The 13,928-nt window shown below is 41.5% G+C and overlaps 1 protein-coding gene across 1 annotated transcript; it reads right to left on the bottom strand.

Moving 5' to 3' along the window:
• Positions 1-541: 541 nt before the first annotated feature.
• LOC139640025 (suppressor of tumorigenicity 14 protein-like) lies at positions 542-12,306 on the bottom strand (the record flags this gene model as incomplete). The annotated part of the gene is made up of 12 exons (XM_071514184.1): positions 542-848; positions 1,573-1,709; positions 3,652-3,923; positions 5,531-5,714; positions 6,931-7,056; positions 7,922-8,038; positions 8,489-8,596; positions 8,716-8,820; positions 9,773-9,906; positions 10,290-10,399; positions 11,217-11,314; positions 12,139-12,306. Coding segments are annotated over 12 exons (1,721 nt in total), but the record flags the coding sequence as incomplete, so codon positions are not given.
• Positions 12,307-13,928: the final 1,622 nt, after the last annotated feature.

Raw genomic sequence — 13,928 nt, 5'->3', positions numbered from 1 at the left:
GCTCCTACAATGATCACACTTTGACAGACTGGATCCTCTAGATCAGTGGTTCTCAATGTGGGGTCCGGGGACAACCAGGGGTCCTGGAGGGGGTTCTAGGGGGTCCCCAGCAAACTTTTAAACTTCACCATTATTTAATTTACAAGAAGTGAACACAGTTAGAGAACATAGAAGAATGACTGTTCTGATCATAGTTTCTATTCATCTCTATACCTACAATACAGACAGCCATGGAATTCTGGACAAAATCTAACAATAAAAATATTTGCAGATTTGGGTCTGAGAGACAAAATCTCATCAGATGGGGGTCTGTGGTTCTAATGTGGACTGAATTAGGGTCTTTGATATGAAAAAGGTTGAGAATCACTGCTGTAGATTTTAGATTTATACAATGATTCCAGGTGATTTATTTAATGATATGTAGCGTTTCGGAAGAATGTTTTCTCTTTTTTCTCTTCCTTGTACTTCTGCTTGCAGACATTCAGAGCGTGATTTGTAAACTTATCAATGAATATGTATAATTTCCCCGTCCCGCTGTACATATTTATGATCGTCATGTTCTGCTCTGACGACACACTTGACAGAGGAACCAATCACAGCCCGCATCGACCTGTAGGCCCGCCTCCAGTCATAAATATTTATGCGAATACCCGTGATCCCGAGATCTAGCTTGTGCGTTTGTGGCGCTACACTCCGGTCTTCTCCTTTATCCAGCCGCGGTACTTGGTGATGCGGGTGTAGATGCCCGGTTTGTTCCTGCGAGCGCAGCCGTCGCCCCAGCTGACCACGCCCGCCAGGAAGACCCGCCCACTGGGGCCGGTGACGGACAGCGGCCCGCCAGAGTCGCCCTGCGAGAGGCAGATCAGACAGTATCAGTACACAGCAGAGGAGAGACCAAGTCAACTTTGCTTGAGTCTCAAGTCAGTCTCAAGTCGAGTCAAGTTGAGGCACAAGTCTCAAGTCTAAATGTAGATTACCAAGTCAAGTCCATGTCATTAATGTCAAGTCTCAAGTCTAAATGTAGAACAGCAAGTCAAGTCAGAACAAATCAAGAGTCCAGTATCAATTTAATATCTTAAAGAAAACTAAATATCTAGGACTTTTCAATGCAATATTGTTTTAATAGGATAAAAACTTGGTAAGAGCATCATGAGTTTGATTTCTATAATCAGTTTCAACTTCAATAAATTCAATCATTCCATACAAATTCAGAAAACAGAATTTAAATTCAGTCGTCTGCTGGAACAAATCTCATCACTTTCAATCTAAGTCATTTACACAAACACAAGATCTCAAGTCAAGACTTTAGAAACCTTTTCAAGTCATCAGAGTACAAGTCAGAGTCAAGTCCCAAGTCACCAGAACCCAAGTCAAGTCAAGTCTCAAGTCTTCTCTTCATGCAGCAAGTCGAGACTCAAGCAATTAAAACTGTGACTAAAGTCTGACTGGAGTCCAAGTCATGTGACTGGAGTCCCGACCTCTGGTACACAGTATAAAACAGTTTTCATTCTGCTGGGTCTCAGTGATCAGGCCTGCTGGTTTGGTCTGTGGTTGGGTGTGTGCTGGGTTCACCTGGCAGGCGTCCACTCCTCCTCTCAGGACTCCAGCACACAGCATCCTGTCTGTGATCTGTCCGTCCATCAGACCGTTACACACTGTGCTGTTGATGATGCGAACCTCCGCCTTCTGCAGGATGGTCGCCGCAAAGCCTGGGAGGAAACAGGTCAGCATGTTAGCGGAAACCGTGGACAGATGATTTGATTTGATGTGATTTATTAATTAATGATGATTGCTTTCGGTACAGCATGGTGGGTAAGGTCAATTCAGCAGTGTCAGTAACATCAAACATAGACAGATACCAGCATCTCATTAGACACATGACTGACACAACAGACTATATAATATACACAGATTACCACAAGACAGAAATAACACACAATATTTACAAGATTGACACAAGAGTTTTAAAGAGCAGGTACATCTGTCAGGGTTAGTGAGTCCTTACTGCAGTGGGGAAAAAAAACTTTTGGCTCAGGCCTTCCCGCACCGACCCATGGTCCTTTGCTGCATGTCCTCCCCTTGCTCTCTCTCCCATACCTTCCTGTCTCTCTCTCTCTCACTACATCTCTCAAATAAAGCATAAAATGCCAAAAATAAATCTTTAAAGAAAAAAACAAAAACAGGATGATCTGGTGGGCAGGGACCTACAGCGCCTCCTAGTGGGCATCAGCTGGAGCAGGTGGTGAGCAGGGTGAGAGGGGTCAGAGATTTCTTTTTTTTTTTTTTTTGCTCTTTTGATTGTGCGTTTGTGAAATAGTGACTCGACTGATGGGAGGGAGGTGGCAATAATCTTGGATGATTTTGTTGACTATGCGTTTTTTGCATGTGTGACTGTCCGTGCTGCAGTACCAGACTGTTATGGATGAGGTGAGTCTGAGGTGGATGAGGTGAGTCTGCTCTCAGTGATGGCTCTGTGTAAAACTGAAGGAGGAGGTTTTGGATCCAGCTGCCTTCTCAGCCGAAACAGGAAGAGATGCCGCAGCAGAGCAGAGCGTCTCTTCCTGTTTCTGTTTGAGTTTCTCTTCTCTCTGTCTGTTCAGACATGGTGGCTATCGCTGCTCATGCTAACTACCCAGTTCTTCTTCTGTTATTTTCTTCCTCGAGGCAAAGGTGGGTATTCTGGTAACCCCACCCTGACAGCCTAACACTGTCTGTACCCCAGCTCCCCCCGACCAGGGCAGTGGACGCCCTCCTATACCTGTGCTCATAAGGTAAATGTCCCTCCCCCTGACTGTACCTGTTAGATGGACACCCTGTACACACAATTTTATTTTTTTCATTATTTCTATTTTATATTCTCTTTGTTTTTTATTTATATATATCTGTATATATATATAATCTGTATATATATATATATATATTTCCCTTTGTTGTATCTTCCCCTTTGTTTTGCCTTTTTTTCTCTTTGTATTTGTATTTGTATATTGTCTAAAGTCTTGTGTTACAGCGAGTTTGTTTGTATTACATTGTTGGTTTTACATTGTCTCTACGTATGTGCTATCATACTGTCTGTATATCAGTCTGTCATTACCTCCGCCAAGGAGGTTATGTTTTCTGTGCCGTTTGTTTGTTTGTCTGTTTGTTTGTTTGTCTGTTTGTTTGTTTGTCTGTTAGCAGGATTACAGAAAAACTACTGGCCCGATTTTCATGAAACTTGGTGGAAGGGTGTAGCATGGGCCAAGGAAGAACCCATAAAATTTTGGAGCGGATCCGGATCTGACTCACGAACAAGCAATAACAGCACAAACCTTGGTGGAGGTCTGAGCTCTCCCAGCGCCCTTCTAGTTTCGTTTGCATTCATTCTTGGTTTTATGTGATGTCTTCTTTTCATCTTAATTTTATCTTATTTTTATTTTATCCTTAGTATTTTTTCCGTGTTTTATTTTACAGTTAGCCTAGTATTGATGTGAATGTTGCTCTTCTCCTCCTCTGCCTTTTTAATTCTTTTTAATTTTAATTCCTGTCTCAAACTGTTTCATTGCATTTCATTGCGTCAAAAATTAAGGGGGATGTTTAAGGAGGCTTTCATGTGAATGTAAGGTTATATTAAAGGGATTACCGGTTCGTAGAGATCACTCGGTATTAACCCACCTCCCTCTCTGGTGGCTCCCCAGCCCGTGATCCACGCCGCAGTGCCTGCTGGGAAGTGGTGCGTGGCGGGGGGCAGGCAGATGGGCCAGATGTTCTGGTTGAGCGTCACGTCGGCGTCCAGCTCCATGAGGGCGATGTCGTTGTCGTAGTTCTCCGTGTCGTACGCCGGGTGAGCGATGATCCGCTTCACGTTCCTCCTCACCGTCCACTGGTTGGTCTGGCTCTGGACGTGCAGGCCCAGCAAGGCCTCCCATTGGTCCGCTTGAGAATACCTGTGTCAGCACACATTCAGGGGGTCAGAGGTCACGAGTGTAGAGGAGGAGAGAGTAGAATAAACTGAAGAGAGAGGAGAGCTGTTCTAGACTTCTAGCACTGGAAAATTCATCCTAGAATATTGTAATGGACCAAACAACTTTGGATATGAATTGACTGACATGAGTCAAATTCAACTGAAATTCAAAGATTAATGATAAAAATGTAGTTAATACTGACACATTAAACAGTAACTGAACACCAAACCCAAATCTATGTAAAGCCAGGTGATGTCACCACCTGTAGTGACATCACCTGGCACCAAAGATCAGCCAATAGCAGATGGCAGTTTCAGTAACATGCTGTTTATCTTTAGATGTCAGACTTTACACAGATTTGGGTTTGGGGTTTAGTTTCTCCTTAAAAACCTTAGAAACGGCATCTTTACTTCCTTGATTTGAAGTGTTTCCTGTTGAAACAGGATGTTGGGGCGGGACTTAACACCGGCCAGAATCTGATTTGCATGAACATGATTTCAGACCCTGTATCCAATCCTGAAGCTACTGTGTGCTACGTGGAGAATTCCCTGAGGCGTAATGATGTAAACAAACAGCCACACAGCAGCAGCTTGTTGTTTTCACCTCTTTCCTAAAGTTTGTTGTCAGGTTCGGCCCGAGTCAAAGCTTTTCCTTTTTTTAAAACTAGCTCATCTCCTCTCTCGCTGTTTGAAAGCGGCGCTCTCCCCCTCCCATCCCTGAAAAAAACTCTCGTAATGGCGAATCGATGAAGCAAGCGAGTAAACTTGCTACCTGCCTCTTCACTTGTCATTGTGGGTCATGTGACCTTCAGCGGGAGAAAGATCTGTCAAAGTCAGACTGGTAACTGGCGACATTTCTCCGTAGGTACATTTATTTTAGCCATTAGCCTTTATGCACAGTGTGTAGAGTTGTCACGGTGCCATTTTGACACCGGTGTGGTTTCCCTCCTCAACACCGGCCACACCGGCTATACCGTCTGTCACCACTAGAGGGTCTAAACGCTGTCAGAGTCAGCGTCACTACGATGAAAGTGAAACTTAAAATTCCTCTCCAAACTCACGTGTGTTAACGGTATTTGTAAACGGTAACACTCTTTAATCAGAGATTTCTAACACTGCTCAACACTCAGAGAGTTAATGTGAGTGCAGAGCAGATTCTGGCACATTGCCCTTCTTTAGGCTCCCATTGGATTGTACTGGACACATTACTGTCACTAGGTAAGGACAAATAATTAATCCTATTGTCCATTTATCATTTTGTAGCCTAACTTGAACACGGAAGCTCTGAATATGTGCTTTTATTTTACAAAATACAAAATAACAGTATTCCCGGTGTGGGGTTAATACTACTGGTGACACCGCCCACCGCGACAACCCTAACGGTTTGTCCTTAAGGGCTTCCGTCGCCCAGCAGCTTTGCTGTGTGTGTTTACAAAATGTGTCGCGGTTTCTGTCGCCCTCTAGTGGTCGGAAAAATCCCTTAGCGTAGCTTTAAGCAACCGAGGCTCAGAAAAACGCTCAGCCGCCCTCGTAACACAGTTGTCTGGTCACTGAGTTTTGAATCTGCTGTAGTGGATGCAGTGGATCCACCTGGTCTTGTCGTCATCCTGGACGCAGTGGGCGGCGGTCAGCAGCCAGCGGCCGCTCAGCACCGAGGCTCCGCACACGTGACCCGTCCCCCTGATGTGGAGGCTGACCTGCCAGGGCCACTCCCCCTCCCGGGACACCTGACCGCCCACGATACGAGAGCTCCGGTACGGCCGCGTCCCACACTCTGCCCACACACACACACACACACACACACACACACACACAGTTACTTACAGGCATCCTTTCAAATGTGCAGATTAGTAATAAGGATTAAGTTATACACATGTTAAGTAATGCAGTTGATGGTACACACACACAAGCATGTGTGCACACATGCAATACTGTATATGTGCACATTCTCTCACACTACTAGCAGGCATTCTTTAAGTACAACACAGTACAATTGATTGTCAAAATGCTACACACACACACACACACACACACACACACACACACACACACACACACACACACAGGTGTACATTCACACAGACAAATTATTCCTGACGTCTTTAAAAACTACAGTATACTAAGAAACACAGTTGATGGTGAAAACACACACACACATATTATTACTGCTGACAAATATCTTTTTCTGCAAATTAATGCAGTTTGTTAAAAAATCAAAGCAGAGACAGTAGAAGCTTATTTTCTATGTTTATAGATGCTCAGGCTTGTAAAAAAGTACAAGCAGATAGTTTATATCTGATTGTTGTTTTTTTGTTGTTTGTTGTTGTTGTTTTTTATTTTAAAAAGTAACAGGATGTTTTAAGCTGATGAAGTGTCCTGCCACAATGAGCTGCTCCACTCCGGTTATAAAGAACAGAGTGAGAAGAACAGAAGAACTGAGAAGCAAAATGCTGAAAAACCTGTTGAGACACTGGAACAACCTTCATGTATCCAGAGACAGTCTGCTGAGTGAGAGAAGTGTTTGTTTTAGAGGCAGCCTGCGTCTTCGACTCCAGCCTGGAGGAAGCCTTTTTGACCAAGGTCATTAAATACCAACCACTCCTAAATACCATCTCAGAGCTGGGTTATAGGTGCAGACTACTTGTTTTCATATTTGGCAGCAGGACACACTCACAGGTTGGTTGTAAGAGGACTTCAACAACTTGGGATGCCCAAAAAGGTTCTGTCCTGACTCTGCTATTGTTGGCAGCCGCCAGATATGGAGACGCTGCTACTTATACCCCTGAGAACCGAGTATTATGTTTTGTATTGTGAAGACCTGTGATGGCACTGGTCCATGACTTTGTGAATGTACTCTACTGCACCTTCAATATCTGTGTCCTTGTACCGTTTTCTTCTATGTGGACATAAATAAATTGTTAAAATGTGTGTGTGTGTGTGTGTGTGTGTGTGTGTGTGTGTGTGTGTGTGTGTGTGTGCAGCAGACTCACGGCAGCCGTCCTCGTCGGACTCGTCCTCGCAGTCCGGCTGTCCGTCACACTCCGGGTTCAGTTTGCTGATGCAGTGTCTGTTCCTGCACTGGTAGGTGAACTGAGAGCACTGCTGCAGCACCAGAGCTGCAGAGACACAGTCAGTACAGTACTGATACTACCAATACTACTACTGCTAATACTACCACAACTAGTACTTGTACAACAGCTGTTACCAATACCACTACTGCTGCTACTACTAAAAGTAATAGCACTTGCACAACTGCCACTACTACTGCTACACCATTAGTAAATTACACATTAGTTAACTGTTAATTAAGGGTTAGTTAATGCTTATTAAGCATTAACTAACCCTTAACTTAGTGACCCTTATTGTAAAGTGTTACCCTACTACTATCACTATTACTATTATTATTACTATTACTAGTACTACTACTGCAACTACTACAATTACTGCTACTGCTACTACTGCTACTATACTATTACTACTGCAGCTATTACTGCGGCTGCAACTAACAATTATTTTCATTATCGATTAATCTATTGATAATTTTTTTTCGAATAATCAATCAATCATTTAGTCTGCCCATCAAGTCACCAGAGCACAAAGTGATTCTTCAAATTTGTCTGACCAGCAGCCAAAAAGCCCAAAGTATTAATTTTATAATGATATGAAACAGAGAAAAGCAGCAGATCTTAACAATTGTGAAACTGTACACAGCAAATGTTTGGTATTTTTACTTAATAAATGACTAAAACGATTCATTGATTATCAACATTTTAATCGATGAATTTTCTGCCAGTAATTGATTAATCGACTAATCGTTTCAGCACTAACTGCTACTGCTGCTACTTACTTGTAAATAACTAACTGTATCTCTGGATAGGAGTGTCAGCTAAATGTAAATGTGAAAAAAATATCATTATGATTGTTGTTGATGTTCTTGTTGTTGTTGTTGTTAAATGTAAGAAACTTAAAACTGTTTCTTACATTTCTTGCACTCGGCCTCGTCGGAGCCGTCAGCACAGTCGTCTCGGCCGTCACACTTCTTCTCCTCTGCGACACAGCGGCCGTTTCGGCAGGAAAACTCTCCTGCTTTGCATTTTGCTGGAGAGAAGAAAACATCCATCAGAGATCTTTATGAAACACTTTCTAACATTAAAACCCTTTCTACCATGAACCGCTGTGTGGAGGGACACATGACAGACCGAGCTGTCGTCTGTTATCTTTCTTCCTGTAAATGTGCTGCTTGTCTCATTTTTAAAAAACAGTATATCATTATCAAATTAATATTCCTACCTTGGTCTAATGGCTGTAAACCAACAAGAGCATGTTGGAGACGATTGGTCTCCTTTATCACACACCAGTGGTATTGTTAGTGCTAGTGTTTTTCCATATTAAGACTACATTTCCCATAAGCCCCGTTGCTGCCTGTCATGAATACTGTGTTTGAGCATTTTTAGCGTTTCTTTTTGAAACTCATGGCCATCGCTAGCTGCAGCTGCCCACTGGTGTCAATGAAGACTAATCTGTGAGTCTGGAGGTTTATTGACCCACCACAGTCTTCCTCGTCGGTGTTGTCGCCGCAGTCGTCGACTCCGTCACACTGCCAGAACTTCGGTTTACAGCGTCCGTTCTTACACTTCATCTGCGCCGCCTCGCACTCTGCTCACACACACACACACACACACACACACACACACACAGGAGGCGTCAGGACTCGGCCGGACCGTCGGGTTACCGACCGACGTCCTGTCTGGGTTTATCAGCCGGGTTTTACTCACTGCAGTTGTCCTCGTCGCTGCCGTCTCCGCAGTCGTTCCAGCCGTCGCACCTCAGGGTGTTGTTGATGCACAGGTTGTTGATGCAGTGGAACTTTCCTGGGCAAGCTGATCAATAACATGGAACAGTCAGACAATATTCAGAAAGCCAGGCGTAAAGTGTCAGAAGTGAAACTAAAGCCATTTGATTTTCCATCTTTCACGCCAACGGAAGGATGTTGGATCTCTAATGGAGAAAAATGTATTTGATGACATCAGTTTTGTCCAGTGACCCCAGACTAACAATTCAGTGAGAGGAATGCAACCTGATCTCACACAAATATGTGAAATGAACACGAAATTAACATGTGGGGTTAACAAATTAACACCAAATTACATGTTTGGCACGTGGCACGGGGCACGTAAAGTGTTAAAACTCTGTTTTCCCAGCAGGAAGCGGTTCCCTGAAGCAGACAGGACTGTAACCAGGCAGTAGAGTCTCAGCTGAGTTCAATTCCCAGCTTATAGGAATTTTGTCCGAAATTTCTACTGTGAGTGAAATTTTTGGTGAAAGTTTTTCTTATTGAACCTATCAAAGCCTTTCCCAAACCTTAACCAAGTTGTTTTAGTTGCCTAAACTTAACTGTTAGCCAAACTTTGGAAACTTTGTTAACTTTGGAACGTATTCAAATTTGTGGCGGAGCATCGTTATTTTCATATAATTTGAGTCCACAGCAAGTAAATCTGCGTTTCAGAGTTTGTGTTCATTTCACGTATTTGTGTGAGATCATGTTGGAGGAATGGATTGATACGGTACAACTAGTGTTGCTGCAATACCATAATTTTGACTTTAGTACCAATACTAAATTTAATATTTAACAAGTAAACTGAGTCAGATTCCTCAGATCAGATTAGAGAAACGACAGAAACTTGTTTTAAGGCAAAAGTTCAAACATTTAAAACACAATCACAGTCACACATACAGTCAGTCTGATTGTATAAGAAATATAAATAAAATTAAAGAGTAAATAGTTATTTGTTATGGAAACAAATCGAATGAATGAATAATTATCTGGCTTACGGTTGGTCGGGACGAAGGCTTCGAACTCGGCGGTGAAACCTTGGTCGACGTAGGAGGAGTCGGAGGTGAATTTAACGGTGATCTTGTTGCTCCGGCTGGTGACGACGGTGCTGTCCGGCTTCCCGCCACACAGTCTGCAACACACAGGCAGCGGTCTGCTTTCTGCTTCAGGGCTCACTGAGGATATCTCAGCAGGCCAACACACAGGATATAGCTTGTGTTTATAGTTTGAGCATTTTGTTAATGCCGATATCCAGAGTGACTTCCAGTGAGTGTAACAGTAGAATAAGCTTCAATTCCTAGACCTGTTCTTAGATTGACATTACAAGTAACCAATTATTTACTTATTTAAAATTTAACCTTTATTTTTACTAGGAAGTCCCATTCAGAACAAGTCTCTTTTCCAAAGGAGAGCTGACAAGAGGCAACAACAACAACCTCGGCTCCCTATAAGATCCAGGGAAAAAGCCAGAGATAATATCAATTAAAAAAAAAAAACAATTTGCAGATGACCGACCTTTCTCCGTTGACCTCGACTCGATCCTTTGGACACTGGCTGCTGTACTGTCCCGGCTCAGACAGAGAGAACTTAGTGAACTGAACCTTTACAAAGTTTCCTTTGGGGACCTGACAGACACAGAGAGCGAGGAAAAACACAATCATAAAATCCCAAATTAAAAAAAATTATTGTAAAATAAAGATATTGTTAAAGACAGTAGATGATTGCTGACGAGAGAATAAAGCACATTCAAATATTCAAATTGGGAGTGTTCTTTTCTGATTTTCACTAAACTTAAGGGAATGGTGCATCTCATTGCTCCATTCTGGCATTTTTAAAAAGTTTTAAAATTGGCCTGAAGGGGGCGCTATAATATTTATTTTACTTGCTACTGATTGGCCCGAAGGCGTGCCTGCATTATTCATGAGGGACAACATGTTTATCTGTTAATGTTACCAATGATCTTTGTTTTTGCTGAAGCTGAGCTGAACAATTAATCTAAAAAAAATTGAAATCGCAACATGAACTTCTGCAATTTCTGAGGCTGAATTTCTTACGAGAGAGTTTGGTCCAAACTGGATTTGTTAACAAAGAGTTTTAGAGCTGCAGGTATTCTTTGGTCAATAATCAAAACCTTTCATCAGACTCAAACTCAGTAAATCCTGCACAATCACATATATATATTTTTTTTAACAAAATCACTTTTCTTGAAACAATTTTAAAGCTCTAAAAAATGTATAACAAGAAAAACTTGAGTCAAACTTGTGTGAATTGCAGTTTAAATCGCAATTGACAATATTCTATCAAATAATCGCAATTAGATCGACGTCTATCAGCCCTAAAATAGACAGTGAAACCCATCAGTGTAGAATAGTTTTTAGCACAATAATATGTGCAGAAATCGGAGGTGTATTAGGTGGAAATGGAAGCAGACAGAATGTTTACCTCGATGTCCCAGACACATTTGGTTTTCGGAGGATAGTTGGAGGGGAAGAAAGGTGATGAGAAGGAGCCTTTGAGTCCCGACAGTTTCCCACCACACTCTGGACAGGACACACAATTCACAGTCACATGTGAAGTGATCGGAGGAAATACGCGCCAGTCAAAATAAGCAGAAAGGATTTTTTTAACCACCATACACTGATCAGGAAGTCAATTCATAGAGTGGAAACAAAAACAAAATGATGTATTGAGAGAAAAGTTTTTACCCCATGTTTTACCCCGAAACGGAAACAAATGTTCCTTTGTAGGCATTTAGAGCAACTTAGAATAAGTAAAACAGTAGAATAAGCTTCAATTCCTAGATCACCAACATTACCAGTAACCAACTGTATGGAGGTCAAAGGTCAGATTTCACAGCATCCAGACAATAGATGACAAACAACAAAATATTCCTGTGACTCATAAAACATCCACGAGTCATTTAGTCTCATATTCAGTTTTTTAAACCTGCCAGTGGAATGAAATAAGTACTACTACTACTACTACTACTACTACTACTACTACTAATAATAATAATAATGCTAATAATTAACTTTATTTGTATAGCACTTTTCAAAAAGCAGAGTTTACAAAGTGCTTTATATAAAAAAATAATTTAGAATAATAATAATGATTAATTTAATTAAAATCATAAAAATGAATTAATCTAGTGTCCAATGCAGTTTCAGTTGTACCGTAAATAGCAGATCACTCAGCTAGAATCAAGAATCAAGATCTGTATTTTCACTTTATGTATATTTCTGTATTTGTGTTTATGTTTAAAATAGAATTTAAAAAAAATCCTCAGTACTAAATTAAATGTTATGGTGGTGATTTTTTGCAAGAGCCTGATGTTTAGAGAAGGGATGAGTGTAGTGCTTCGTACTCTGAGTGGTCAGAGAGACCTGGCTGTAGCTGGCCCTGAAGCCGGGGAAGTTCTTCTCCTGGCTGGTGACCAGCGTCAGCAGCAGGACGTTCCCCGACGACAGGAAGGACAGGGGATCATGGGAGTATCCACACTTCCTGTAGAGGGTCAAGAGAAGCAGGCGGTTAACTGGGAAACATGGCGAAACAGGTCACATGCACAGTCCGAACGAGTTTCCGACCAGGAGCCACATGATGAACAGCTGATTCTGTCGAATGATCAAGTCGCAGAAATCAGGATTGTAGGAATTGGTCGAGTTGTGACGTCATCGCTCTTTCCAACATGGCTGAGCAAACCCCTTAATTTTATCCATCCAAACATTAATTATCCATTAAAAAATAACATAGCTTTGAAAAAGTAAGGTATCATGGGTTAAGGGATTTATTCATGGGTTGATTCACAGGTCATGGGTTGAGATTTTTCATGCCTTTAGTGCAGGTTTACAGGATTATTGAGTGGAAATGAATGGAAAAGTTCCTGTCTACCTGAATTTTACATTAAATTATAAAGTAAGGAGTTTAGGGGAGTTTGAGGGGATTTTGCATAAATTAAGGGGGTGAATTAAAATTTAAGGTTATTATACGGGATTACTGGTTCATAGAGAGAGACGTATGTGAACATAAGAAATTTCATACAGTAAAGCCGAAAATGAACCACAAGTACAAATTTAAAAGACATGGATATTCCTTGATAACTGTAGTGCTGCAGCGTTCAGTTTCCTGTGGTGTTTACATTCATAATCCACTGAAATAGCTGAAGATTGCTTGCTAGCTAGGCTATCGCTAGCTTGATTGCTAACGTTAGCCTAGAAGGCTGGCAGTGTTAAGGAAACATTTTCCAATCTTCCAACCATAAAAACTACTGGGATGGTCGAGTTATGACGTATTCCAAAGATAATTTTTTTTCCTGGCCAAAATTATTCATGTACATTCATTAATTTTTTATAGAAATATTTTTTTAAGTTTGCAGAGCTTTGTGGTGATGGGGCATCCTGGTGTCTCAGTGGCCTAAGGCAGTGGTTCTCAACATGGATCCGGGGACCACGAGGGGTCCTTGAGGGGGTTTCAGGGGGTCCCCAGCAAACTGATGAATTGTTAAACTTAAGCATTATTTAATTTACACAAAGTTAACACAAATAGAGAATGTAGAGGAATGACTGTTCTGATCATAGTTTCTCTGTTATCTCTCTATACAATACAGATAGTCATGATCAAAATCATATCTAACAATAAACATATAATTTGGGTTTGAGAGACAAAATCTCATCAAATGGGGTCTGTGGCTCTAATGTGGACTAGATTAGGGTCCTTGATATTAAAAAAGTTGAGAATCACTGCTCTAAGGTGTGTACCATGTAAACACAACGTCTGAAGGTTCAAATCCCACCCAGGACCTTTGCCAACAACTAGAACTGCTGGAAGAGTTAACACAGCAGTCTGATGGTTCTGTGTGGGAAAGAGGCTTATCTCTCGATAGATAGATAGATAGATAGATAGATAGATAGATAGATAGATAGATAGATAGATAGATAGATAGATAGATAGATAGATCTGGGGAGAGACAAAAAAGAAAGAATGAAAAAGACTGAAAACACAACAAAAAAGAGAGATGGTAAATTATGTTATCTGGGTTATTTGTTATTAGTTAATAGAGTCTAAGCCCCGCCCATCACGGTTTGGTGGGCGGGGCTTAGACACTATTGGTGCTACTGTCAGGTGGTGTGTGTTTTATTAGTGTTATTTATTAGTGTT

Source organism: Centroberyx affinis, unplaced genomic scaffold (assembly GCF_046629955.1).
Source record: "Centroberyx affinis isolate AG114_WGS23_722 - 3 ecotype Tasmania unplaced genomic scaffold, CSIRO-AGI_Caff_v1 ptg008192l_1, whole genome shotgun sequence".
Lineage (NCBI taxonomy): Eukaryota > Metazoa > Chordata > Actinopteri > Beryciformes > Berycidae > Centroberyx > Centroberyx affinis.
The sequence above is the reverse complement of the archived record's forward strand: the minus strand, read 5'-3'. Positions and strand labels throughout refer to the sequence as shown.